The 25635-nt window shown below is 39.6% G+C and overlaps 1 protein-coding gene across 2 annotated transcripts in view; it reads right to left on the bottom strand.

Moving 5' to 3' along the window:
• Positions 1–4004: 4004 nt before the first annotated feature.
• Positions 4005–25635, bottom strand: part of CUNH7orf50 (chromosome unknown C7orf50 homolog) — a 124728-nt gene continuing 103097 nt past the window's right edge. The window contains exons 3-4 of one of the 2 annotated variants that reach the window (XM_066198175.1): positions 9380–9461; positions 4005–5066 (exon numbers count right to left, since the gene is read on the bottom strand). In XM_066198175.1, the coding sequence (XP_066054272.1) occupies positions 4884–5066; positions 9380–9461 (265 nt within the window). In that variant the 3' untranslated portion in view covers positions 4005–4883. The remainder of the gene's footprint in view (positions 5067–9379; positions 9462–25635) is intronic. The other variant, XM_066198174.1, reaches the window with a different exon arrangement.

Genomic DNA, 25635 nt, shown 5'->3' on the forward strand with positions numbered 1-25635 from the left:
ACCAGAGAAACACCATCGCCGTAGCTGAAGTTTTCAATTTCTCAAGACAGCTTTAGAACAGTTTGTTTAGGCTGATTAAGCCCACGGAAAAACAGACAAATAAAGTGGTGGCAACTCCCAGCAGCTCAAGAGTGAGGGCAGGAAGCAGAGAGGGCACTAAGCCATGGGCTGAGCATCCCGAGCAGCTGTGACCCTGTGGGCTCACGTCACTGCTCGCCTGGCAAATTCCACCAGCAGCATCACTGGGCCAGATTTGGGCAATTTCATGGAGCTTAAGCAAGCCTGGTTGGTACAAAGGATGCTGCCAAAGCCTGTTGTACCTCCAGACCAATACAGGGAAACGCGGTGCCAAACATCCTCTGGGTCCAAAGGAGCTCAACAGCAAATGATGGTTTTCACAGTGCCGTGGCTGGTCTGGCTATTTGTAAGCAAGCAAGAGTGACAGATCCTATGTCCCATGGCTTACAACTTTATAAAATACACATGGGGCCTTGAGGAGAATAGATGTAAGTTACCACAGATGTGATATTTCAATTAGCAGAAAATATTCATTAAAAAAATCTGAATAACTAAAGCTAATAGGGAATGTAACTCCACGTTCCCATGAATAGAAGGGTAACTGGCAATTTTAACTATGTACTCACATAATTTAGAGGTTTTTGCTTGTTTGCCTCTAACACAATCTCCCTTCATTCAGTCTCCAGGCTGGAGGCACAGAGAGGTAGAATTTTAATTCTTCTGGCCATTCATATACATGTGGCATTTCTTGACCTTTAAGGATTTGATTTTGAAACCTATTTAACTTTTTGACGTAGGTGTTTTTGTGGGTTTTGTGGGGGAATGCCAAAAATTTTCTGCATGTAAGGGGAAAAAAAATCAATAAGAGCAACTGTATGAGTGTTCTTCTGTTTGTACCCAGAGGTCCCTCCCTCTGTGTCTGCAACACCAGTTAAAGTTTTTAGTAGCACAAGCTTCTTATTCAGCTTTGTTCTGACAAAGAAAGATAAACCACTGTTTTGCTTTGCCCTTCCCCCACCATTTACTAATTAGTTTTATTTAGTTTGCTATTCCCTGCTCCTTGAAGGGGGGGAAAAACCCTATAATTAAAAATAATAATTATTTAAAACCGCATTAAGTTGTTGACTATGTAGGTTCTTACAAAGAATTTAAAATAGAACATAATTATAAATCACTGCGAAAATGAGCTTGTCCTGCACAGGCAAGGACATTTAATTGTGTCCTTGTATGACTGGAATCACTGTAAACAACTAATATTCCTATTTGCAGGGACAGAAATAACAAACTCATTCAGCTGTACAGAAAGGAAGACATAAAAGGAAACCAAAGGCTAAACCAGAATAAGCCACTGGAAAGTTTTATGTCAACAAAACTGGATTTAAATTAAGTAACATCAATTCAGTATTTTGACTGTAAATGAATCAGGACATTAAAACATGTTTTAAAGGGAACATTTGTGATGAAACATCTATGACTAGTTCCTACACCAAAGGAATAGCAAAGTCCTTACTTATTTCTGTGCAGGAACAAAGCCCAACTGCAAAGTTACTTCTCTGGCTTTGGGACTGCTTTGTAGACCTACCTTTTAAAAATGAGAAGAGCAGCAGAACTGCAAGGAAAACACGGAATAAATAACTTACCAGTTGACACAAAGGAAAACACAGCCCCGATGACATAATTAAGAAGTTCCATCCTACCACATATGCATGAAGTAGTAAAATTACACAGACAATTTCCATTCTTATGTTTTCTAATTTTCTGAGTGCTTGACTTCGCAATTTAAATCTCTTTTGCAATTGATGTTTTTGACACTGATTTGTAGAAATGGGAGTACATTTTAATGCTTTTTTACTTTGCTTACTTGATGGCAAAATTTAGAAAAACCCACAAAACAAAACCAAAACCCCCAAGCTCAAACTAAAGACATGCATTTCTAAGCTATTTGAAATAATGGGAAATGAATCAATAGTCACCTTGCTTTAAAATGAAGAGAAACACAGCAGAGCAATTTTCCAGTGAGAGGAAACAAGGAAATAAACTACACACATTCAACAACTCCAAGATGCCCTTTCCAAACACAAATAGAATTCATTTACACAGTAATTTTACAACGGTGATAACAAAATAAAACTGTGGGCAGACAGTGAAGAACCAAATAGATCCACAACCCATAGCAAGGATCAGCCAAATTAAAGGGAACTTCTTCCACTGTCAAATTTTGAGTAATTAGTACTTCCATTAGAGGCACAGTTCCAGCTTTAAGCAATTCTAAGTAATTAGTGTTCCTTTATTTTGCCTGCAAGTCCTGACTTCAGCATTCTCATAGGACATGCATTCTGCTAGCCAGAGCTACACAATGCAGATTAACTTGACGAGAAGGCGATCAGCGCAGGCAGATGAAGATGTAATTTGTCATTCTGTGCACACTGTTACTTCTAGCCTGGGATGAAATTTTTATTAACACAGCAGACTGGTTCAAACAGAGGCAAAGACATGATTTCGTCCTAACTGTGCCCATATGATGGCCTAAGATGCAAGCAACGTTGAGATTGGAAAACTGTATGTGACCAAATGAGAAAAAGTGAATCAAGTGCCAGATTACATCTTCCCATACAGCTCCAACCAGCTACAGGAATTCAGTAACTGACTGCACACTTAATAATTTAAGAGAAATAATTTAAAATGCATGACGGAGGAGATATTTTCTGGACTTACTCATCACATAATGTAAATCTAGGGATGAAAATGCCAGGCTGGGCAGGAAGCAGAGGCTGGTGTGGTGGATAGCACATGGACAAGGCAAGATTTGCTTGCCAGAGGCACGACAGCATTTGCAGTGTGCGGGATAAGCTCTCTGGGTACTCACAGTCTTGTCTTTTAAACAGGTCTAGCAATCCAGATCTCCCAAAAATGTGTGCTCTTGCATTTCCTGGCTGTTGTGAAGATAAATTGTTTGCCAGCCAGCTGGAGATTCTTGAAGAAAAGGTGTGAAATAAAAAAATGAAATGCAATCTAAGTGTCCTTTTCTATTTGCACTACAACATCTAGTAAAAAGTTCCCATATTTCTGCCCAGATCTTACCTTTAACATGTTTTCCGTAATTCTTTTCCAAAGTGCAGTTGCAATGTGCTTGTGCTTTTAAGCTAGAAGATATGTTAAGTGCACGATGAGGGCCCACATTTTTGTGTGACAGAGAAATCAAAAGTGGCGACGTTCAAATGTCTTGAGGGAGAACAAAAATTCTTCTCTGACATCTAACATGCAATGATAAACTCACAAAAAGATACTTTGAAAACTTCATCCCTGAGAAATCCTTATTTTCTCTCATGGAAAGAAACAAGTACCAGCTTCTGCTTGGAGTGACAGCAGGTTTTCCCAGCTGCATATTCTCACATGTAAAACATATGACCCAATGATCTTTATGAGTTCACTAAATGTCAGGATCACTTCCTTTTATTACAGATCCTTTTCACCAGGTTTCTCACTGGAAGATCAGTGCTATACAGCTCAGGAACGCTTTGGCTCTGCCTCCTCTGCAGCCCTCATCCAGCTGTGCCCCGAGGCACCATCAGCAGCTCAATGAAGAACCTGGACGCTGCTGCTCAATTCTACCCATTCTTGTGCCAAACTCCATCCCAGTTATATTTTAGAGGAGGACACGCTGGTTTCTAGTCTTTTTCGGCTGAAAGCATCCTCCTCAGCAAGTCAGAAAGCATAAGTTATTTGTTATTAGTAATACTTTTCATACTTTTAAAGATTTGCACTAAGCCATGACTATGAAGGCTGTCAAATCCACTCAAATGCTTCTTATTGGAAAATCAGGCCTGCATATCCATGGATCCTCCCCTCCTTCACCCACCCAAATTAAAGCTGTAATTCCCAAAGACAGCCACTCTTCTAAAACACCACACATTTCATATAGTTGTTATTAATAAAGTATGAACAATGTTTGCAGAAACATTAAAGAATCAGGTCAAGAACTCTGTCTGAATACCAGTGTTATTAAATAAGCCAATCATCCAACTTTGAGTAATTAATGTCCTTGGTTTTTATTTGAAAGCCTCATTTTCAGCACGTTCATAAGAGACAAATGTCTCATGCCAAAAGGAATGAACATGAATTAACTCTTTTGGATGCCAGTTGCAGGAGGAAGGGAAAAATGCAATATTGGCAGGCTGGATACAGCATAGCACTTCTGATTGTAGGGTAAGTTTAGCTACAATTTGATGATTCTACCACATATAGTCAAGGATTTGATCTGTTCCCATCTGCGCATTATCTGAGTATCTAGACAATTGCCCTAATGCATTTGAAAACTTTGAAATATAAATGGAAAACTAACAAAGCTGATGGTATCTGCAGATCACCATGTGAAGTACTAATAAGCAACTGTGTTGTACAACCCGTGTTCAACAGACTGAAAATGATCTTTCCCAAATCCAAGTGACATCCTTCTGAAGCTGAAAGTGAGAGATTACAGCTGGCTGAGCACGCACTGTACTGTGCAGTCATTTTAAAAGCTGCCATTGTAAAAGACCCTCCAGGCTTTATGTTGGTTCCTTTTCTCTTGTTATTAAGAGCTGCAATGTTCCCCACATTTAACAGTAATTAGAGGAGGAGATGGAGAAAAACTAATGAGAGGAAGAGAGGTTTATTTTTCTAAAGAGGTGCAGTAAGATTAACAGCAAGACTATGGGCTATGTATTTTATTTTTATTTCATCAGCTCCAAACACGATAAATATTTTCAACTGGAAAAAATGATGAGTATAAAATTTAGTTCTATCTTTACAAATCCTTTACAGCCTCTGTATGTGACATCCTCTCCTTCCCTCCACCAGACAACAACTATGACACAGAAATACTCTCAGGACAGCAGTTGCAGAACTTGTCTGATGCGTTCGCACTTCTCCAGCAGGCTTGGGTCTTTTCCATCAGAACCATCAAATTCCTTCATAAAAGCTTCAGCTTTCTGCACAGTTTTGTCTCGTGCACCACCCTGAAGCCCTTGCAGATAATCCAGTAAAATGGTGAAATACTTGTCTGGAACCTTGAAAGAAAAAACAAAAGGAAGGAAAAAGAGCTTTATTTTCTCCCCTCTCAATATATATTCACAATCACGTCACAGCATCACCTGAAAGACAATCAGGACAATGGCACGGGCTTTGGTGTTTGCCAAAGTCCAACTTCAAGTGGAAATCCAAGTGGAAACGTTTCCTGCCAAGGCTCAGGCTGCCAGGAGGCATGGACCCTGGTGAGAGAACTGTCATGTGCTCGGATGGGCAAAGCATCTGAGAGGAAATGCTCAGCAGATGTGGAAATGCTGATCAGCAAATGCAAACACGGCCTGACAGGGAGCCCAAGGCTCGGAGGGTTGGTGGAAGAAAAAAACAAAACACATTAGCCAAACCCTCCTTTTGGAAACACACATGTAAATCTTACTAAATTTGGTGAGAATTGCATGCATATGTCTGAGGGAAGAATTTTGCGGGAATTTCCCTTGCCCTTACCCAAAAATTGTTTGCTAAGATGAGACACCACCCACCACTGCACACTTTGACAGAATGCTTATACAAAGGACTAGAATTTAATTTGAAAAACAAACTGAAATTCAGACATATGGAAATAATTTTAAAATCACTCTGACTAAAACTGATAGGCTCTACCAACATGTCTAACATTAAAAGCCCTTTAGTCATCTACACTTGGATTATCCACATTTCACTCCCTTTCTAATTAACTAGTCAGAGATTAAGTTTTAGCTTATCTGGTAAAACATACAATTTAAATGATCATTATATTAATCTTGACAATAATTTAGCAAGGACTTTGGAATGATTTATTCAGTACTTCATGCTGAAGTACTTTCAAAAGGAATAGGTGAACAGACCTACGCTGATCTTAACTTCATGTTGTGTGTCTGTGGAACAGGTTTCGGCCAATAACAGGATATTTTTTGCTGTGAATCACGAGATGTTAAAATGATCTCATCCTGCAAGTATGTTTCTCCATGTTTAACTTTACACATATAACTTGACATGAGTCAAGTTAAACACATACGTAAGTATTTAAAGGATTTGAGACTAATTATTCGAGGGCGGTTTCAATTCTGCAAAGTATCAACATTTCAGAGAAGACAGAGCTTCAACAGACACTTAATTTACAACTTATTTCTCTGTGGACATTTGGCAGCAGAACTTTGATCACTAAAACTTCTATCACTCCAAAAGAAGAGGAAGAAAGAATATTCCAACACTGCCTTCATCAGTTAGGGGTATTACAAAGCAATAAATCAAAACTTAGTCTGCGTTCAGCCTCGTAACTCGTAAGCTATGGAAAACCTTCTAAATCTTCACACAAACACTCTTGCTTTAAAGAAACAATGCAGTTACAAAAGAACTATTAATTTTACAATGACTAACACTGACATGGATGATATATGAAGCGTTGCTATACTATACAAATCAAACACAGTGAAAAATACCGATATTTTTGAAAGTTTTCACTCACAGATGAACAGATGAACCCATTTAGACATAAACAATTCCAGTGTGACAGTGTTCCTTTAATGCAGATACTCGGTACTGAGCTTTTAAAGTCAGCAGCATTTCCACGTTTCAAACCTTGGCCAAATTATCTCTGTAATTTACAACTCTTGTTCTCAGAGTGCATGGCACAGACATACCTGTGGAAGTAGTTATTATTGTATCATTTAAGCAAAATGCTTGAGGGGGCATTGAAAGGCTGCTCTAAATTTAGAAATCCTAAGTGTGCAGACTTAACATGAGGCTGCCTGAAGCCTAGGAAACATTTAGCATTTGGCCCTAAGGGTGCCCAAAAAGCCTGATTTTCTCCTTTAACATAACACAGCTCTGAGGTTTATTTCATTAGGAGTTCACAACACAGCACCCCGTGGGCAAGGTAAGATCGTATTTCCTCCTGACTTACACAGACAGCACAGCCATAGCAAGGACTGGAACACACAAGGAAAGTTAATGAAATCCAAATCTTAATTCTTCAAACACAGTAGTACAAAAGCGGTAATTTCAGGGGTCTTGGCGAGGTTTTCCAAGGAGGAACACAATCCTTGTTCCAAGGTCAGTTCAAGGCTGGTTTGAAATTGGAGATCAAGATCTCCCAGCATGGCTCTGGAAGTCGAAGCCAGGCTTATGGGATTTTGTTATTATTCTTTTGTTAAACTGTTTTGACCTTTTTCTTGTTTCTTTTTCTCTCTCACACACCAATCTTGCCACTATCCTGACTTCCTAATATGCACTGGGGCTGCTTAATATGGAAAAATCCCAAGTGAAATAACTCCTGTCTTTGGGAAAAGGAGGGAAACACTGCGAATGAGTACCAGGAAAAGAACAGTCATCACTTTCAAATCATCCTCTGCAACTCTGTATTTTCAGACCTGGAGACCGGCAGACACCCACGTATTTTGCAAAGCAAACACAGGCACCAGCAGAGAGAGCTCAGCTCATTGTTGCCAGGCTGTATTTTGGGTCACCTTCCAAGGAAGCTTCAGCCACCCCACCATGCCCTGAAGTCCAGAAGCCAAAGACTGATCTAGTAACTTCCTAAAAATGCTGTGCCAGATGATAAAAGACCAACAAATGACCTGGTGTTTATTTTATCCTGGGTGCTGGAGAAGGATCCACACCATAGGTACACAGGCCTGGCTTGGAAGCTGCCAGCCAGCCACCAGATGGATTTTAAAGGAGTTTAAGAAACCATTTGTCTAGCAAACAATTTTAGAACCTCAACTTACTTCTTACAGAAAGAGGCCTATTAGTACAGGAAACTCGATTCAGGCCTTTGCATGGCTCTTCAGTAAGGCATCCAAGTGACACCATGAGATCAAAGATGTGGCTTAGGAAGAAAAGAAACTTATGTCTCCTTTTGTATGTTAGTCATGCTTGGATTGCCAACAGATTTTATTCTGTAATGGACAGGAAGCTGAATTTGGGTATAAAAGATATTCAAAAGAAGCTGGGTGTGCCCTCCCTATGGTCCTGATGGAGAAAGAGACTTCATCATATGCTTAATTATAAGCACTTGAGCAGTTCTACTAACTTCACTTAATCTGGATGCAGATGTTAATCATTCTCTGAAGTTCATATTCAATGCTCCTCTGATTATTAAACTACAAAACATGTGAATTTAAATAAATCAGAGCACTTCCATAAGGATTTTAAGAAAAAGGAGGTTTCATTTCAGTGTTGAGAAAGAAGGAGTTAAACTGTGTTTTGGTACAGAAAACAAATGCTACTTACAGTTCATTGTGTCCCAGTATATTTCAACACAAATCTCAAAGTAAACAGGTAAAAAAAGCAAAAACATCCTTCTGCCTGCCAAACAATTTCTAGGTAGCTTTGAAGAGCATACATTGATTTAGAAAGGTTGATAAAGACTTTTAAAGGAGAATCTTAAAAAACAGAAGACAGAGCAAACAACCCAGAAACCAAAACCAAATTTGTATTCTGCAACCCATCTTTTTAATTTACACCATGTGAACATTTTTGCCTTCATGAAACTCTGCTGTTAATTATCTGGCTGTCTAAAAAGGTAACACCCAATGTCAGGTGATTGGCTTAAGAGCTGCTGACTAATTTGGGTCAGGACGATTGGTATGAGTAAATGCTCAAGTGCACACAAAAAAATCAGCAAAACCTAACTGAATGTCAACAAAATGAACTAATAAGTGAGGCACTCTGCAACTGGGCAGAGGTTTGTTCTACTGCACAACAAAATGAATGACCTGACACCCTCACTTGATACCACAATGGTCAGATACTTATTGGAAATTCAATTTATGTTGTTTTTTAAGCTATGAAATTAATGGATTTCAGTATGGATTCAGGCCTGGCTTCTGGTTATACTTTCTGCTTTTCACAATCAACATCAGGTTTTACTTAGATTTAAATGAGAGAGCTATTTTAACATCTTGGCAATATGGCTGTACATCTTCCATGGAGCCAGAGATATCTGAAACAATATGAGAACTGTGGTTTGCAGTATTGGGTTCCACATTAGGATACTCAAATTAAGGACATGAATCAAATTCCCAGCAAACTCCAGATTTAAATAAATAATGAATCTCCCCTCTTTATGCTTTCTATACATCAAGTACAAAAATCTAGCATACACAGGACAATGATCACCAACAAAATAAAAAGATCAATGACAAGCAATTAAAATGCTTCAGCATCTTGGTTAAAAACAAAGTAATTTGTAAGTTATTAAAAAATTATGAGACAAGTGCATGGCTAATACTAGGAAGTTTTGGTTAATAAAGAATAGCTCTAACTAATGTATAAGACTATCATATTTGTTCTGAGAAAAAGCAGCATGAATACAAACCTTCTCTTTATCATACATGTGCAGGAGAAGCCACGTCTGTCTTGTCTTTTGAAACTTCCATTCTTCTGGGGTTTTAGACCAGCTGTAGAAAATTAGGGGGGAAAAAATTGCTTAAATGGAATACTGTGATATCAAAACATTCTTTATTTAGAAAATATTCCCTACAATGCTTCCAAGTGACTTTGTATGCACTAGACGGAGTGTCATGGCACTGTGGGACACAGACACTGGCACACATTTTGTACAGGGCCACCTGCCTTCTGTGCAAAACATTTTAGAACATAATATAGCCAAGAAGGTTGTAAATTTTATTCAGAAAGCACTGATTCCTTGAAGTTAAATATTAAATCCCACACCTCAGCTTTGGCCAGTCCTTTATGAGAGGTCATTGCCCTCATTTGGCCAGGACAACTGAGCACCCCAAATCCTCACCCCTGCTGCAGGGCTGAGTATTTGGGTGCAGGGGACAAGAATCAAGTTTGGGTTTCAGCAAGTTGCTGTCTCACAATTAACTGAAATGTATATGAAATTAAACAGCCTCTGAAGGACTGGAAGGAGAGACTTGTGCTACAATGACCACCTCAGCAGTGGCTGCAGCCCATCACAGATGGCTGTTCTAGAACAGACAAAATTCATCCTTCAGGAGCAAACATTTAAGGCTTGGGCTTGTCCAAATATGTGAGTTAAATATTTGTATTTATAGGCTAGAAAAATGGGGGTTTTATGTCTCTCTCTCCCATGAAGAATACTCAATACTGTTAAAAGTGAGAGGCTGAACAAATGATTAACATCTGCAAATGTTTGTTGGCTGTTTAGCAAACACATTTTCAATATACAACATTTTAGCTGGGTTAAAATAGCACATTCATGTGCATCTTGAACATGTTTTTAAAGCCGGTATATTCTGGTTTAGCTGAAGGCATTTATTTCTAGTAAAAAATGAGCAACCCAGTAAATCTAGCTATAAAATGAAGACTACTTTTTAAAATTATGTGCTTGAAAATTAGTATCGTAACACATACAAAATCTGACAGTACACTGAAGTATCATTTGAAAAGAAAGAAAAAAAAATAAGGAGAAAACCCAGAAACGTTCACATATATTTGACTTTTCTCTAAAGAAAAGTGGGTCTCCAGAGGGTAGCGTGCAAGATGTCATTAATGTTCCAGCTTGTTTTACACGGCAATAGAGAGCACAGCAATCAGCTGAAAAGCCAGCTGGGTATGAGAATTAGTATTGTTTAAACACTGTCAAGTCTAATAAAGCAAAAGAGTCCTCATCTTTGGTGAATGCTGCACCAGCAAATACATTGTTCAGTCAATTCAATGAAAGAGAAAAAAAATGACACCACAAATCTGTATAGAAAGGTTTCATGGAAGCTTCTGAAGAAAACCCAAAGAAAGAAATTATTGTCTTGATGTTCAAATTCATGATAAAGAATCACAGCTCATTTGGGTTATCATCAGCTAAATATATTAAAGTAGCTTATAACCAAAATATAAGGTAAAAATCAGACAATTAACAGTAAATCCAGAAGGACAGACAAAACCAATAACCGCAATGTATCATCCTTTACATGCTCAAGTTAAATCTACAGATGAGCTGTTTTAGAGGGTTCTTTTGGAATAATAATATAGCAGCCAAATAAGTAGGGAGAAGTTTGCAAAACAAATATTGCACAAAAGCAGGAGACCAAAAAGCTGACTGATACAAGTTATAGAATTAAATAAAAAAAACTATTATTATGGTGAAACCATCCCTTCTGCCATCACCACCAGCCTAGAACCCAAAGCACTCACAAAACAAAATCACGCAACCCTTGGTGTCACTTGTCTGGGCAGCAAGGTGCCCAACTGGACAGCAAATGACACCACCTGAAGTGCAAGGAGCCAACACAGAATGAAGTAAAAATGGCTTTTCCTGTGGGTGCACTTTGTGGGGCCAACACCAACCTGCTCCTCTGTACCCAATGATTCTGTTTGCCAGGCAAACACAGCAGCTCCTAACAGAGAAACTGGCACTTCTGCAGGAAGTCTTTCAAAACAAACAAAATAAAGCAATGACAGTGCTTGCTGACTCTTTAGCGTGTTCTTCCATGAGGCTCATCCTCAAGAAGAAGAAGGTAAGTTTAAAATGCTTTTCTACGTAAATAAAGCCTGGAAACAGTTCACATTACAGTCTTTGCAAGGTGACAAGAACAAGCTGAGTGACAGATCTGTGACCATCCTGGGACAACAGTTCCTCTGCTAATGAAAACCTTTAACATATGTTTGTATTTCTCTAAACTATTCTGTGTATTTCAATATTTGTGATGATATCCATTGGCTGGACACACCATGGGGTACTGTGAATCTTCTACTTGGCTAATTTTATGTTTCTATCACAGTATCACCTGAGTACTGTTGGCATTAAAACTTGAAAAATACAGCCTGATTTCACTTAATCTCCTATAAAACTATAGGATGTTAAAATATCTTTATTACCTAGTTTATAAACAACCGAGAGCAACAAATGAGTGCACTATAAGGTTAATTGCTCTTATTAACCTATTACCAAAACCATATGCTCTCTTCTACATGTTAAGGCGAGTCGTTGTACTCCTGCATCCAAGACTCCCATATGGACTTTTACTCCTGTGAATTCTCTTGCAGAGACAAATAAAAGTTTTAGTTTGTCTTCTTGAAAGGTTCTGCTCTATATCCACCACAATAATTCATATAAACAACGAATACTTCAACATAATCAACTGCAGAAAGTACATTTATGTCCATTACAGCACCAGAGCCTCACAAGCCATTCCTTTTGGTTTGTGATGTCCTGTAAGAATTAAACATGAAATTATTACAACAAGAAAAAAAATAGTATTTTCTTTAATAGCTATAGGTGTACTCCTATTTTCAGAAAATACTCGGAAGCTTTTAACTGGTACTCCAGCCATGGTTATTCCTTCCCCTTCAGGGAAACGGTCCTTCTCTTGACCTGAATTCCTATCAAACTGTGGGCAAAACACTCCTGATAATGGGTGCACAATCTTTAATGCAGATAACATAGTTGCTCCCCCAACAGTTACTAAAACAAAACTTTTCCACTGATTCCTACGAGTATGACAGCTTTTTCCTACTCCTGTGACAGCTTTAAATCTATGGAAAAGTATCACTCCATGACAAAGCGAGAGGATTATCTCCTGTTATCAGGATGACATCATTAGTACACTTTTAGAAATGCTCAACTTCTAAACTAGAGAAGTTCAACCCTTACAACACAAGAGAGGTTTAATTTTGCTGTTTACGTGCAGATAAGCTTCCTTGACATACTACAGCAGGAGAAAAGGCTTTCCCTTCAAGTGACCAAAGATACAGAGCAAAACCAACTACATTACAGTTAAACCCTCTCTTTTCATAAATAATTGCAACCTCTTTCACAGTTTGAATTAATTTGTAGCTTCTGGAATTATCTGTGTCAGGATCTAGTACAAACTATGGAATGGGATGAAAAATATTCATGTGTAAAACATGTATTATTCCAGTGTGTCGCGGGCTAATTTTCAATATATTGTACAAACACTGCTTGCCTTCTTCACACAGCTAATGTTTGAATCTTCCTCATGAGCTCCAGCTCATTGAAAAAACACATTGGGGTTGACTTTAGTTAAAGAGAACCTAAATGTTTGTGCAAACGATCTTCCTAAATGGCTTTGAAATTGAATAGACGGAGGAAACGAATGAAATAAATCAAGCAGCTTAGGAAATTTTACATTTGGGCTTTTGGTTTTTTTTAGCAGGAGAGTCTCATATAGAAAAGCTGCCCAAGATTCTCATTAGTCTATCTCATAAATGACTTTGTGTCTGCAATGGTCTCCCATAAATCTGCTCCCAAAGATGGGGATTCAGGCAGTGGGAGCAGGCAAACAGAAGGCGACTGGAGTGTGCAGGGCAGAGCTTTCACTGGGGTGTCCCGGGAGAAGGAGATGGGGAAGGGAAAGCAGGCAAATTGGTTCCAGAAACACAGTATGAAAAAAACATCATTGTTACAAATTGGATTCAGGAAGTCAACACAATGCATCTGCTGAGACTTCTGGCCAGGACAAAACTCCACAGAGCTGTCACAACTGGCAAATAATCCCTGAGTGCAGAAAAGCTCAGTGCTGAGAATCGACCAATTTTACTTATTCAGCTTGAAAAAAATATTGGCTAGGAGACAAGACTCAAGAAACCAGAAAGACAGACAGGGATGTGACTGCTGACACCTTCCAGAGCACACGAGAGCACTGCTGTGAGCCAGATGCAAGGACAGCTCACCTACATCCACTGCTCCAGACAGCGCCCCTGGCAGAGCAGCCCACCCTGGATACACCTTTCAGCCTCAGTATCTATCCAATGAAGAGCAGATTGCCACCAAATTTGGAATTCTCCAGTGTAAACCCCAGGTTTAGCATCAGGGAATTAACTTGAAAGTTTTCTTCAGCCCTGAGGACCAGCTCAGAGCACAGCCTCCTGCAACTCTTCCGTGATTTATTCCATGTCTGACATTCCCAAGTTTCCCCCAAAGGAGGGACCGAGCCACAGGTCTGGCCCATTGCACCAAAGTCAGGGTTCCACTGAAAAGATCCATGGAAAACACAAAAAGCAGCATTCTACAACACTCCACAGAAATGGCCCCATTCTTCCCACCTCATTCATCTTGGTGCTTTTCTGTTTTGATACACCAGTTATTCACCACTCTGCAATGTGTCCTTAAGGATGACCTGTGTCCTTCCACAAACCCCCCCAAGGAAGGCTGTACAAGAGTTAGGGCACACGATTAAGGCTTGCAGGAATCAAGTCAGGCCCTTTATTCCCCAAACTCTCTGCAAACAGCATCATTTCTGAGCTCACCGCCCTACCCGTAAAATGTGGACAACAGGTGTTTCCTCAATAAAGAACAACCTTACTCCAAAAAAACTCCCTCAAAGACATTTAAAGCCTTGCTGAAACGCCTGGCACTCAAGGGATCTGCTGGAATATTTCACAGTGCAATGCATACAACAGCAGCCTCTTTAAAACCCCCTGCACTGATGTTTAAGGCAACTCAGTGCCCTTATAAGGCCCGAATTTGGAAACTCTGAACGTTGTTATCAGGTCAGCCCAGAGGTGAGCCCAATGCACATCTGGCCAACAGGTGAGCAGGGAATGCTGCACCTCAAAGAGCCTCCCTGGAACCCCTGGAAGCAGCACGGAGGGAGCAAAGATTTGGCATAAGCTCACTCCTGTGGGAGAAGAGCCATTTTATGGATGGAGGTTTTATATGGATATATAAAAATATATGGATGTGGATGGAAGTTTAACATATGCCCTTATAGTGCATATAGTGAAGTAGGAATAATAATTTTTTCTCCAGTTATAACACGTACAATTATTTAAAGGGAAACGTAAAAGTGTTTATTTTTATTGGGGGTATTCAGAGATTCTTCTATTTCTCTCAAGGGTATTTAAAATGGATTTACTTTTACAAAGATGTTTTTTGAATGTCTGGTGTTCCACACAGAACTGCATGCCCAGAAAGCTGCCTCCTGGTGAACTTCATTGCTCAATCCAGTGTAAGAAGAAATCCCAATTCAAGTGTGTGTGATGCTGATTGTCCTCATTTGGAAAGAACAGCCAAAATTTGAATTCTAAATAGATTTTCTGAGACTGGACTGGAATGGCTGTAGTTAAAATCCTGGAAGCACAGATCTGTGGTAAGACCCAACATCAGGCAGAAGAGACAACTGTAGCCTTTCACTGTGTTTTTCTCATGTTATGGATCAGTCTGTTTATGTCCCAACTCCAATCCCTGAAGAAAGTTAATATATTTATGCTGATATTCTCAAATCTAGGTTGGAATCTAACTAAATTATGACTCAGATAAAGCTTTCTCTTATTTTCCTGGAAGAAAGAAAAGACACTAATGGAGCTCGTTTGCCAAAAGAAAACTTTATAAAATTGTCAACAGATTTTAGAATCAGTGCCACATTTTTGGTTGAAAATTCTGGCACCACTTTTCAATCTGTGGTCTAAAAACATTTTTTAATATATTCTTCCATCTGGTTTAGACACAGTATAATGACTATAGACTTGTGAAAAGGCAAGAGGAGGAAGCTTTTTCTTAATTTAGGAATCACACATGCAGGAAAAAATAAATGTGCTTTTAAGTGTCCCATTTTTGTCCTGATGTCCAGTATTAGGACAGATTGTATCTGATTGTATCTGTGCAGCAAACAGGTCACAGGATTTTCTTAGAAAGTATTTATAAAGTGAAAGGAAGGGGCCTTTGTGCCATAAAGCCAAGTTTTATTAGATCCACAGAAAATGTTTATCACAGCTTATCTTTTCTTCTATGTACTTTTATCACTTGCCATTATTTGTAAGGTTTTATTTTATGTTTGCATCCTGCAGCTTCAGCCAAGCTAGAAATCCTCTTCCTCCCCCACCACAGGCTCTGTTCAAACACAACATGAGACGTTCCCTTGAAGAGCTTCAAGTATAAACAGATGAGACAGATGATAGGTGGGAAGAAAAGTTGACCCAGAAAATTGTAACAATGCCTCAAAACCATGCAGCAGGTCGTGAGGAGAGCTCCTGTCTCTTACATCTGGTGATTCAACTTCTCATAGGCACCAACCCACCTGCAAATGCCAGCAGCATTCAACCAGGGAAAAAACCCATTACAGTTTCTTTAAAAATTACTTTCCTGATATAGTTATTTAGTTGCTGGTATCCGCATTAGCCCACCTGCAGCAAAACTGCATTTTGATTTGAAAAACCATCTATATATATAGCAGTAATAACGTGCTGAGAACTTGCTGTTGTTTTCAGTAATAACAAAAAGGTCAGGCTTGAAAGCCCGCAGCTACTATTACTGTATTTCTAAGCTAAATGTGCTTTTTATTTTACATACATTCATAAAAAGAACACAAAGCAGGAATTGAATTATCACAGAAGAATAAAAAACAGAGTTTGAGCCCTTCACAGCCAATCTGTTCTGCTCATGCAAGGAATACACAACCAAGTCTATCCCAAAGTCCCATCTCCTCTCCAGATGTCCATCTTTTCTTGCACTTAATTCTGGTCACACCGATGCCTGAACCAGAAATAAGGGAAAGGGAAAATGAAAACAACTGTTACGCCTCCCTCCCATGAAGAACATCCTGGGGGGTATGAGGAGATAAAGAGGGCCCCACACTCTGTATGAAAATCATGTAAGGAGCCAGCTGCACGTAAAATCCTTTCCAAAAGCTGGCAGAAGTCCATTTGTATAAATGCTTTCTGAAGATCAGATGAGCAATATGCTACCAGACCCAGAAAAAACAAATATGGTCAATTCTCTTCTCCCTGTTACACCCAAAAATGTCCAACTGTGGTACAGAACGCCCCTGCAAGGGCACAGATTCAAGCTGAGGAGCTCATTTTCATTGCTTGTTAATTTTAAAATCGGCTTCTAAAACTTTAAAGGTTCAAACGAACAACAAAATAAAACAAAACAGTACACCATCACAAAAAACCTCAAACCAACCAAAAAAAAAAAAAGTAAAAAAAAAAATATCCAAAGTTTTGTGTTTTATTAATAAAACACAAGAAATGTATGAAAATGTCATGGATTTCCATATAGAGATGCTAAAAAAAAATGCTGGAAGAGAAACAAACTTTGTGTGAAACTTCATCTGTGAAAGTTTTTAGGGAGAGATGAAGAAAAGCCCACTTGGAGGAGGATTTGGATACTGAAGACGTTGGCTGATTGGTTTTGCTTTGAACCAGCCAGGACACCCAAGAACCAATTTACTGCTCATTACACTGAGCTGAAGGTTTGTGTTGCTCAGCTCTGCACGGGCTCTTTCAGGAAGCCTTGAGGCTGCAAAGTGATGCTGGCACCCTGGGAAGGTGCCTAATCCTGCTGGGCCACTGATCAGCAGCCCTGCTGAAAATGGGCTGCCCTTCTGTACCCAGATGTCTTCAATTTGTCGGGTCGGGTGTTTCTGTGTGTTTTTTTTTTTTCCTCTTTGCAAAAGCCTAAGGGATTTCCATAGCCAACGACTGCTCTTCTGCAGTTCCAGAGTCCAGAGCAGCATTTCACTGTAACAAGGAAAAGCAAAGCTCTCGTTTTCTGCTAAGGGGATGCCAAATGCTGACCTGCACCACATCCCAGAACCAGGCACGTTGTTCCTTTCTGGCTCAGCACACAGCAGATCTAGTCCCAGCTGCAGGGAGCCCAGATGGCCTCTCCTCCCCACAAGATTCAAATCCTCTTCCCGCAAGTTTCCCAATGGGGTTTGCCCATGTCTTTGAGGGACAGGAGCTGCTCAGAGGTCTCAAACCCAGACCAGCAGCCTGGAGGATGGCTAGGCAGGCTGGGTGCCAGCAGCATCTCTGAACAGACACCACCAATGTCCTCTCCTTTGCCTGACACCCCTGACAAAGAACTGCCCCCAAATCAATCCCATCCCCTGTGGTATCCAGGGACTCCCTCATGCACCCTCCAGGAAAGGGGAAATCCCTCCCTCAAATGGAAGCTGAACTCTGAGCCTGTCCTGCAGGACTGGCCCTGTAACTCTTCTACAGAGCTGGCTTGTTCTGAGGGAAATGTTCTGTAGGTATAGAACTGTCAAACTGTCAAACACTGGATTGTCAAATTCCTACCGAGCCCCTTTACTTAAGTGAGTTCTCTTAGGACAGTATTTAAGAACTGGTGTTTATTAGTTTGTATACCAGCCATTGATGCACTGCTGCAGCAATTACGTTTGCTCAGGGTTTTTTTAATTCTAAATTAAATCCAAGTATTTTATTGCTGGCTAGTTAGGCAAAGTTCATTTTTGCTACAGGAAAATGTAGCCCTCTTCAAATAACCCGTCACACAAGTGGCTCTTAGAGTGAATCCAAGAAGTACCACATGTGGGGTTATTCTGGACCAACAAGAAGAATATACATAGAAACCTTAAAAAAAAACCCTAATAAAAAAAAACATCAGCCATCCTTGTCATTTTTTACATCCCAGTCTGAACATCCCACGCCTGCATTCATCAGGAAATACGGCAGAGGAGGATGGAGACAGACTGCTGCAGACCGCATGGCATCTGAATCTCCCAAGCTGTAACCTTACGGAATGGTTTACTCTTTTTTTTGCAGAAGAGCTCTAAAAAGGGACAATATCAATATCAAGATCAACCTAAAAGCGTTCAGCAGTTCACAGCCCACTCACATTTTTTTGATTTAGCTGAGATATTCAGTTATCTCTCACTGCATAATAAAATCTGCTGTCACACCAAGGTGTTTAGGGCAGTGTGAGATTCCCCTCTTCTAATACCCTGTGACATTGCACTAAGATTTTAATGTATGCTTAAAGAAATGGATCTGCCAATTACTGCTTCCTGCAGATGGCTCTCATTCCAATTCAATTTCATTCATATAAAAGTAATTACTGATACCTTTTTAGGCATCATCATATTAATAAATGTGTGAAGAAGGAGACAAGTTTTATTAAGGATCTAGTTTTATTATTTCAAAAATATTTCTTGTTATTCTAACTCTGGTTAGGAAGCCTTGACAGCTCCCTGGAGCTAATTGATTAATAATATTGCCAATTGCATTTTAAATTTTAATTTTGGCTTTGGCTGACTAGTCTAAATGATTCCCTAGAGCTATGAAACTCCTCACAAGTACTCAGAGTATTTGGGCACAGGATGAATAGTTTGAATGTGTTTGAGGAAGTGAGCAATGGTGTTAATTCTCCAAGATCTGAATTTTATGACACAGAGAAGACATAAAAACTCCCTTTTGCTTTTCTGCCATGTCAAGAACCCAGTCTGAATGGAGGAAGATGGGTGAGCACAAAATGCCTTTTCTCAAAGCCAGAAGGAGGGTTAAGGATGGGATGCCTGGGCTTGGAGCCAGGAGTGAGGCAGGGAGTTTGGAGAGCCAGGGGACAGCAGACTTCAGAAGCTGCTGGGAGAAAAAACTGTGCCCCACACTCCTTCAATGCAACCTCCCTGCAAATGAAATATTCCCAAAATAAAGTAAATAACCCCTGCCATCTGCTTTTAGTTAAAAAATATCAAGAGGTAGTTTGTTGTAATACTTATATGTGAAATGGATTATTTTAATTATGGTGGTTTTATTTGATCTGAACAGTGCCAAATTCTCCCCAAAGACAAATGGAAAAGATCAAAGTGCTTGTGTGAGGTTTTGAGCACTTCAGTGAGGACTGAAGATGTCTTCTTACTGTCAGGACACAGTCCTGAAGCAGACTGGTCTGTGATTAAAGACTTCTGAATCTCCCTAATATATCAAGCAAGGTCTCTGAAAGTAAGATCAGATGAAATAATATATTAAAGCTGCTTAATTATTCAATTAGATGCAATCTCTTTTGTACAATACTATGGAAAGATGAAAGCCATATCTCAGCGATAAATATCTAATGGCTACATTTAATAAACTGTTAAGAAAATTCATTTATACTAAATTTTATTTTACTGGAAATGAGTTATTAAAAAAGGAGACATTAAATTTTCTTAACCAGGTTTGGAAATCAAGATGCTATTTTACGGGAAAGAGAATCAGACAAAGAAACCTTAACTATTTTTATATGAGTATTTGTGGATTTAATACACGTAATCTAATTTTCCCCATCTGAGGAAGCACTTTACAGTCCAGCAGCTAAGTACTGCTAATACAACTTACAGTTGTGACAACATATATGTGAAAAATTTTAGAAGTTTTAACCATCCTATTGACAAAATTATCAGTAGATAAAAGCAAACTAAATTTTGGGGGAAAAAAAAAAACAAACTAAAAAAAAAACCCCAAAAAACAATTCACCAAGAATGCACTGGAAGCCTCCTCAGTCATGGATGTCATCTCCAGTGCCACCATGGCATTTAAGATGCCATACATGGCACAAATACCATACATGGCAAACTTGGGAATTTTTGTTCCTAGTTTTATCAGGAGCAGGGAAGTGGAATAAAGCTGCTCTGGTCACCTGCAGCAATACCAGGAAGGACACCCCAACCATGGAAGGCAGAAACTCTCCCAAGATAGCCATGGAAAGGTTTGGAATAGGAATCCATTAACCTTGCACGCCCACCAGAGACTGGTGGCCTCCAGGACTGCCTTGGGATGCCACTACAGAACAAAATCCATGCAAACTTCACTTTCAAAAGAAGGAATTGAGAAAAATCCTGCAGGTCTGTTGGGAGCAGACATTGGTACAGGGCCAAAGAAAACAGAGCCTGTGCTCAGATGAGAAGAAAATGAAGTCTACTTTCCCTCATCTCACTTCTCTGAAAGGAGACCTTTGGACAGTACAGGGACTTTGGTGAGTCACAAATTTCATCACTGTTTAATTTATCACCTGAAAAATGGGGTAACATAACACTTCCTCAAAAGCTGTCATAACACGAGTTAAATTAATCAGCGTCAAAATACTTTTCATTTATTTATCAAAACACAGTTGTGATATGCTATCAGGAAAGGTATTATGTATCATTACTATGGAAGGGAGAAGATAGAGACATTATGTTTAAAAAAATATATAAAAATCTCTTTAAAGACAGCGTTAAGCAGTCAGGTATTTTTCAGTTGATCCTGTAAATGATAGATGCCAGATGAAAGGATTTGTGAATTCATGTTAATGATGTTATTAAATACACTATTTCCATATGAGAATGTTTGAACAAAATGCCCAAGTAAATATTTTGACAGCTTTGTTTCACACTGAAAAAATTGTAGAAGTGCAAAGAGACAGAAGGTTCCAAAGTAAATCACTCTGCAGCTTTTACTGAAATATGCTTTGAGAGGTGTACTTGTGACCTTCCATAAAATTAATTCAAAGATTTAGAAAGACAAATAATTTTATTTAGAGCCATAAAGCAGGATTAGAGTTCCCTATTCCATTTTTCTTCCTTTGTTAAATTTAGTGACCATTTATGGTTATGGAAATTAGAAAAGAAATCTCTTTCCTCTGCATAAACTAAATAGGACAATGAGCAGATTCTGAAAGATGGAACCGCTACTGACTCCAACTGAGGAAAATTTACCATGGACCCGAGCTTCCCTTTCTTTCTCCACTCAAGCCATACATTAGTGCTTATCAAAGGGGTAAGAAAGCTACTCCAAGCCCATTCCCTACAGAAAGTACTTTATCCAGGATAATATTAATAGCTAAACCATAAAAGGTTTGGTTCAGGGAAAGTTGTGTGAGTCCAGCTGCTCTTTCAAAGCTCAGCTGAATGAGTTGCATCATAAGCATTTACTAATTTGGCTGGAAAATCACGCAATCATTGATGTTTCTAAAACTTCTGAATGAGCTGAAAATACCACAGAAATACTTGCAACATCTCAGAACTTTCAGGTATAATTAAGCTTAAAAGTCTTAGAACTTGACATATCAGAACCTCCCAAACATCTATTTTGCCTCTAGAAACCAGAGCTGCTTATCCAACAAGCTGGAAATGGCAAAATACATCCAAAAATATTTGTAAGTACCTCGAATCTTCACAATTCAATCCACGACTGTGGAAATGACTTGCTAGAGATTATTAAACTGAAATTATTTTACAAAGTGATTCTGTCCTTCTGGAGCGTTTCCAGGATAGTATTACAGATAGCCAGAATATATTGCTAAGGTTTGTTTTCTTCCCAGAAATTCCTGGTAAAAATAGCTAAGATTGGCTCTGAGCCACTTGAAAGGGTTTTTTTGTTGTTGCTGTTCTTTCTTTTGGTTGCAGTTTTAAGACTTGTGTAGTAAAAGATTCTATTATTTGCCAGTTTTACCTTGAACTGACAAGTTTATCTTCAGCAGTAGCTCAAGAAGCCTTGGTGCCTGCTCTGGCTCTGGAAGGGTGTCACTTATAAATCAGCACCATGCAGTGCCTGAGCTCATCTGCAGAGAGCCACAACTTCTGAATTCAGGCTCATCTGAGTGTTAACCTGGTTATTCAGTCTCCAGACCCAAGTGTTCCTGCACAAGCACTGTCTTCTGCACAGTGCCAGTGCAGGCATCCCTTCAACATCTGCATTGCAAAATTGGGTTTGAATGGAAGGCCTTTCTTTTGGTATGCACTCTTCACACAAAGTCTGGCTCACTCACTCTGGATAGCTGTATTATTTATAAGTGGAAAAAAGACCAGAGATATAGATAAGGAACAGTAATCTGCATTATCTCACTAAATTAAGAGTAAGATATTCATGCGCTCCTTGCAAAGCAGTGAAATCGTTGTATTAGAACCATAAAAAGCAGCTAACCCAGCAAGAAGTTAATAACAGTTTAAAAGCAATTTCTGCACAATCTGACATCCTGTGGATGTCATGTAGGGGTTAGAAAAACACTGGCATGTCTCCAACACATATCTACATATCACTTGCCATCAAGATACAGAAAAGTGAATCCAGAAGTCAATGACTCCATCACAGGGAATGAAAATCATCGACTCAGGCTGCCACCAGACATCTTGATTAAACAGGCAGAAGCTGTATGGTGCTGTTACTGAGAGTGTAATGTGACAGTCACAGAATCCTAAATGCACAGTTTGAATAATCAGATGATAATGAGAACACTAACACCTGGAAATGGGTATCATAAAGCCAGCTCTGAAACAGGAGCTTATCTGACTTGCTGCAGCCAGGCTGAAGCAGGATGAGAAACCCTGAAAAATGTGTTACAGCTACAGTGGTATATTCATGCCAACGCTGTCATTAACACAAAACTCAGTAATAGTTTGAGGGGAGGAAAAAAAAATCATTTGTTGTTTAGAAAATACCATGTGAAATCTCAACATTCTATGGCTCACAGATTAATCCAATGCTGTTGCCCGCAGAGCAATGCCAAAGTGACAGGGAGCAGGGAGGAATCACAGACCCTCAGTCCCTTCTGCGTGGTGCTGGAAGGCAGCTCCAGTAAAACCACAGGTGCTTCCAGGTGTCACATTTCCAGAAGGATCACAGGCACAGGAGTTCAAAGAAGAGCAGCAGAGCTCATCAGGGACTGGAAGGAGCAGTAGGAGAGGAAGGATCATGGATGTGCTTTGTCACGGGAGTGGCAGTGAGACTGAGAAACCCAACACAGCCACAAGCAGGATGTAAACACCAGGATGGGAGAAATTATTTACAAACTCTGGGGCAATACTATGACTTAAATAAACCTTGCTTAATGACAGGTCCAACAGAGCAGAACAATTTTTCTGCTTCATATACCCTACCAGCAAGCTTTGTCTCCTGCAGAAGGTAACATGCTTGAGCATGATAACAGAATAGCTCTAAGCAGCAAAAAATCTGTGGAGTGAATACGCCCCCTCCACCTACCCCCACCAGAATAACTGCTGGCATACCGGCACCCTAAAAATAGGAAAGGTGTGGGCATTGCAACAGAGAGCTTTGTAGAGCTTGTGAGTAATGTCAGGGCTGCTAGGGAACTGCAAACAAACTGAGGTGGCTTCATCAGATGCCACTCAGTGTAGCTGAAGTTACACAAGGGAGCGTAGGATAATGATAAGGTAACACTCTCAGCAAGCTGAGACTCCTTTGCCACGAACAGAGGCAGTGGCTGCCTTCAAAATGAGGAAGATCTGCCCAAGTATTAACATCAAATGGAAAACCTGCAGCTTTACAGACATGCTGCTTTAGGTCAAGGAAAGGAATCCCACTTGGAGGCAGGTCAGGCCCTGGTAGAAATTAAAAGTCAAGCAATATAGAAACTTGGAGAAGTGCTAAAACAAATTCACGGATCTCTAGAGTCTTTGGAAAAGTGCAAGCCTTTGAAATCAGATAGCAGCAAGTGCCTGCCCAAGTTCATGTAAAACAGACAACCCCAAATGCAAATTTATCCTGTATCTGACTCTGGATTCATGAGGCTTCTTACAGAACTAATGAAAATGACAAAATGACTAAAAGCATGTAGGAATAGATTAATTACATCCACAGTTAATGCTTGCCCCAGAACCTTTAAAAAATAGCCCTGGGATTATTAAAGCAATACTATTCCCCTCCACTATTCCCCTAATCTTTGAGGAAATGCTGCTCTTTCAACCTTAAAGCCCCGGTTGTTGAAGGGAATTCAGGAACACTGCTGTGTCTAATTACAACAGTTTCTCTTAAGTTCACACACTATTTTTGTTAGTGGCTAATTGAGCAGTTACCCAATATTTTATGAAATTCAAGATAACTGATGATCTTAGATATATGCTGCACCTTCCAATCAGGACGGAAACTCGATCTCCATTTTGGAGAGTGGGGGAAGGAGAAATGCCATTAAATGCTAATGTTAGTTGCTATCCAACCCAAGGAGTCAGTCTGTAGAAGGAAAAAAAAAAAAAAAGACCTGTGTATATTTAGATTTGTAGTTTATCAGTTACTCCTAATATCTAAAAGCTTCGGCTGTTGATGGTGAAACCAGTGCCAAGTTTGACATAAATACCGATGTAGGCCAGCAGCAATGAGAATGACTTAAATCAGAATCAAGTATCAAAAGCCATCACTGACCCTGGCTAAAAAAGTAACCTGTGAGAAATAAAACAACTTCAAAACTTTATGAATCAACAGAGGAAACTAAATGTGACACAAGCCCACTTGAGATACTTTAAAACTACAAACTGGTTTCCAACATTAATGAGCATGGCTGAGTTTGTGCAGAAGCTCCTCCAATGGAGTCACCTGCCCCAGGAGGGGTTGGGTGAATGGGTTTGTGATTTCCTGAAGGGCCACCATCATCTGAGATGTCTGGCCACAAATCTCAAACGCTGCTGCCCCCTTTACAGCCCAGCACCAGCCTTTCCTGGTTCCTTCAAAGATCAGAAACCTCTGAGTGAACATTTATCTACCTCTTGATTCCCTTCTCCAGATGGCCTCTACTCCAGAAGGAGTAAAAACTTGATATACTTTCTACATGTTATTTCTATTTCTACGTCTATATAATACATGACATATATTTAAAAACATCAAAGTATTTAAAAAGAAAAAAAAAAAAAGCTTCCAGCAACACCCCTTGAATTTCTGTGTTCTCTGAAAGGAAGAACAACATTTCAGCTTTAAAATCTCCCAGGCTTGGCACTGTTTGTAATAAAGTTTGACTGAGGACCAGGATCTGTTTCCATTCTGCAAACCCAGCAGATAAACAACTGCCCTGGGTTGTCCAGGGCTGTCAGCAGTGCTGCCACCACACTCAGCAAAAACCACCTTGGGATCTGCAGAGTCAGACGATTTCCTCACGCCATGGGAAAATCTGCCTGTCTCTCACTTTTCTGTTTCTGGAAC

Source organism: Chamaea fasciata, unplaced genomic scaffold (genome assembly GCF_029207755.1).
Source record: "Chamaea fasciata isolate MVZ Bird 193981 ecotype frontalis unplaced genomic scaffold, bChaFas1.0.hap1 SCAF_16, whole genome shotgun sequence".
Lineage (NCBI taxonomy): Eukaryota > Metazoa > Chordata > Aves > Passeriformes > Sylviidae > Chamaea > Chamaea fasciata.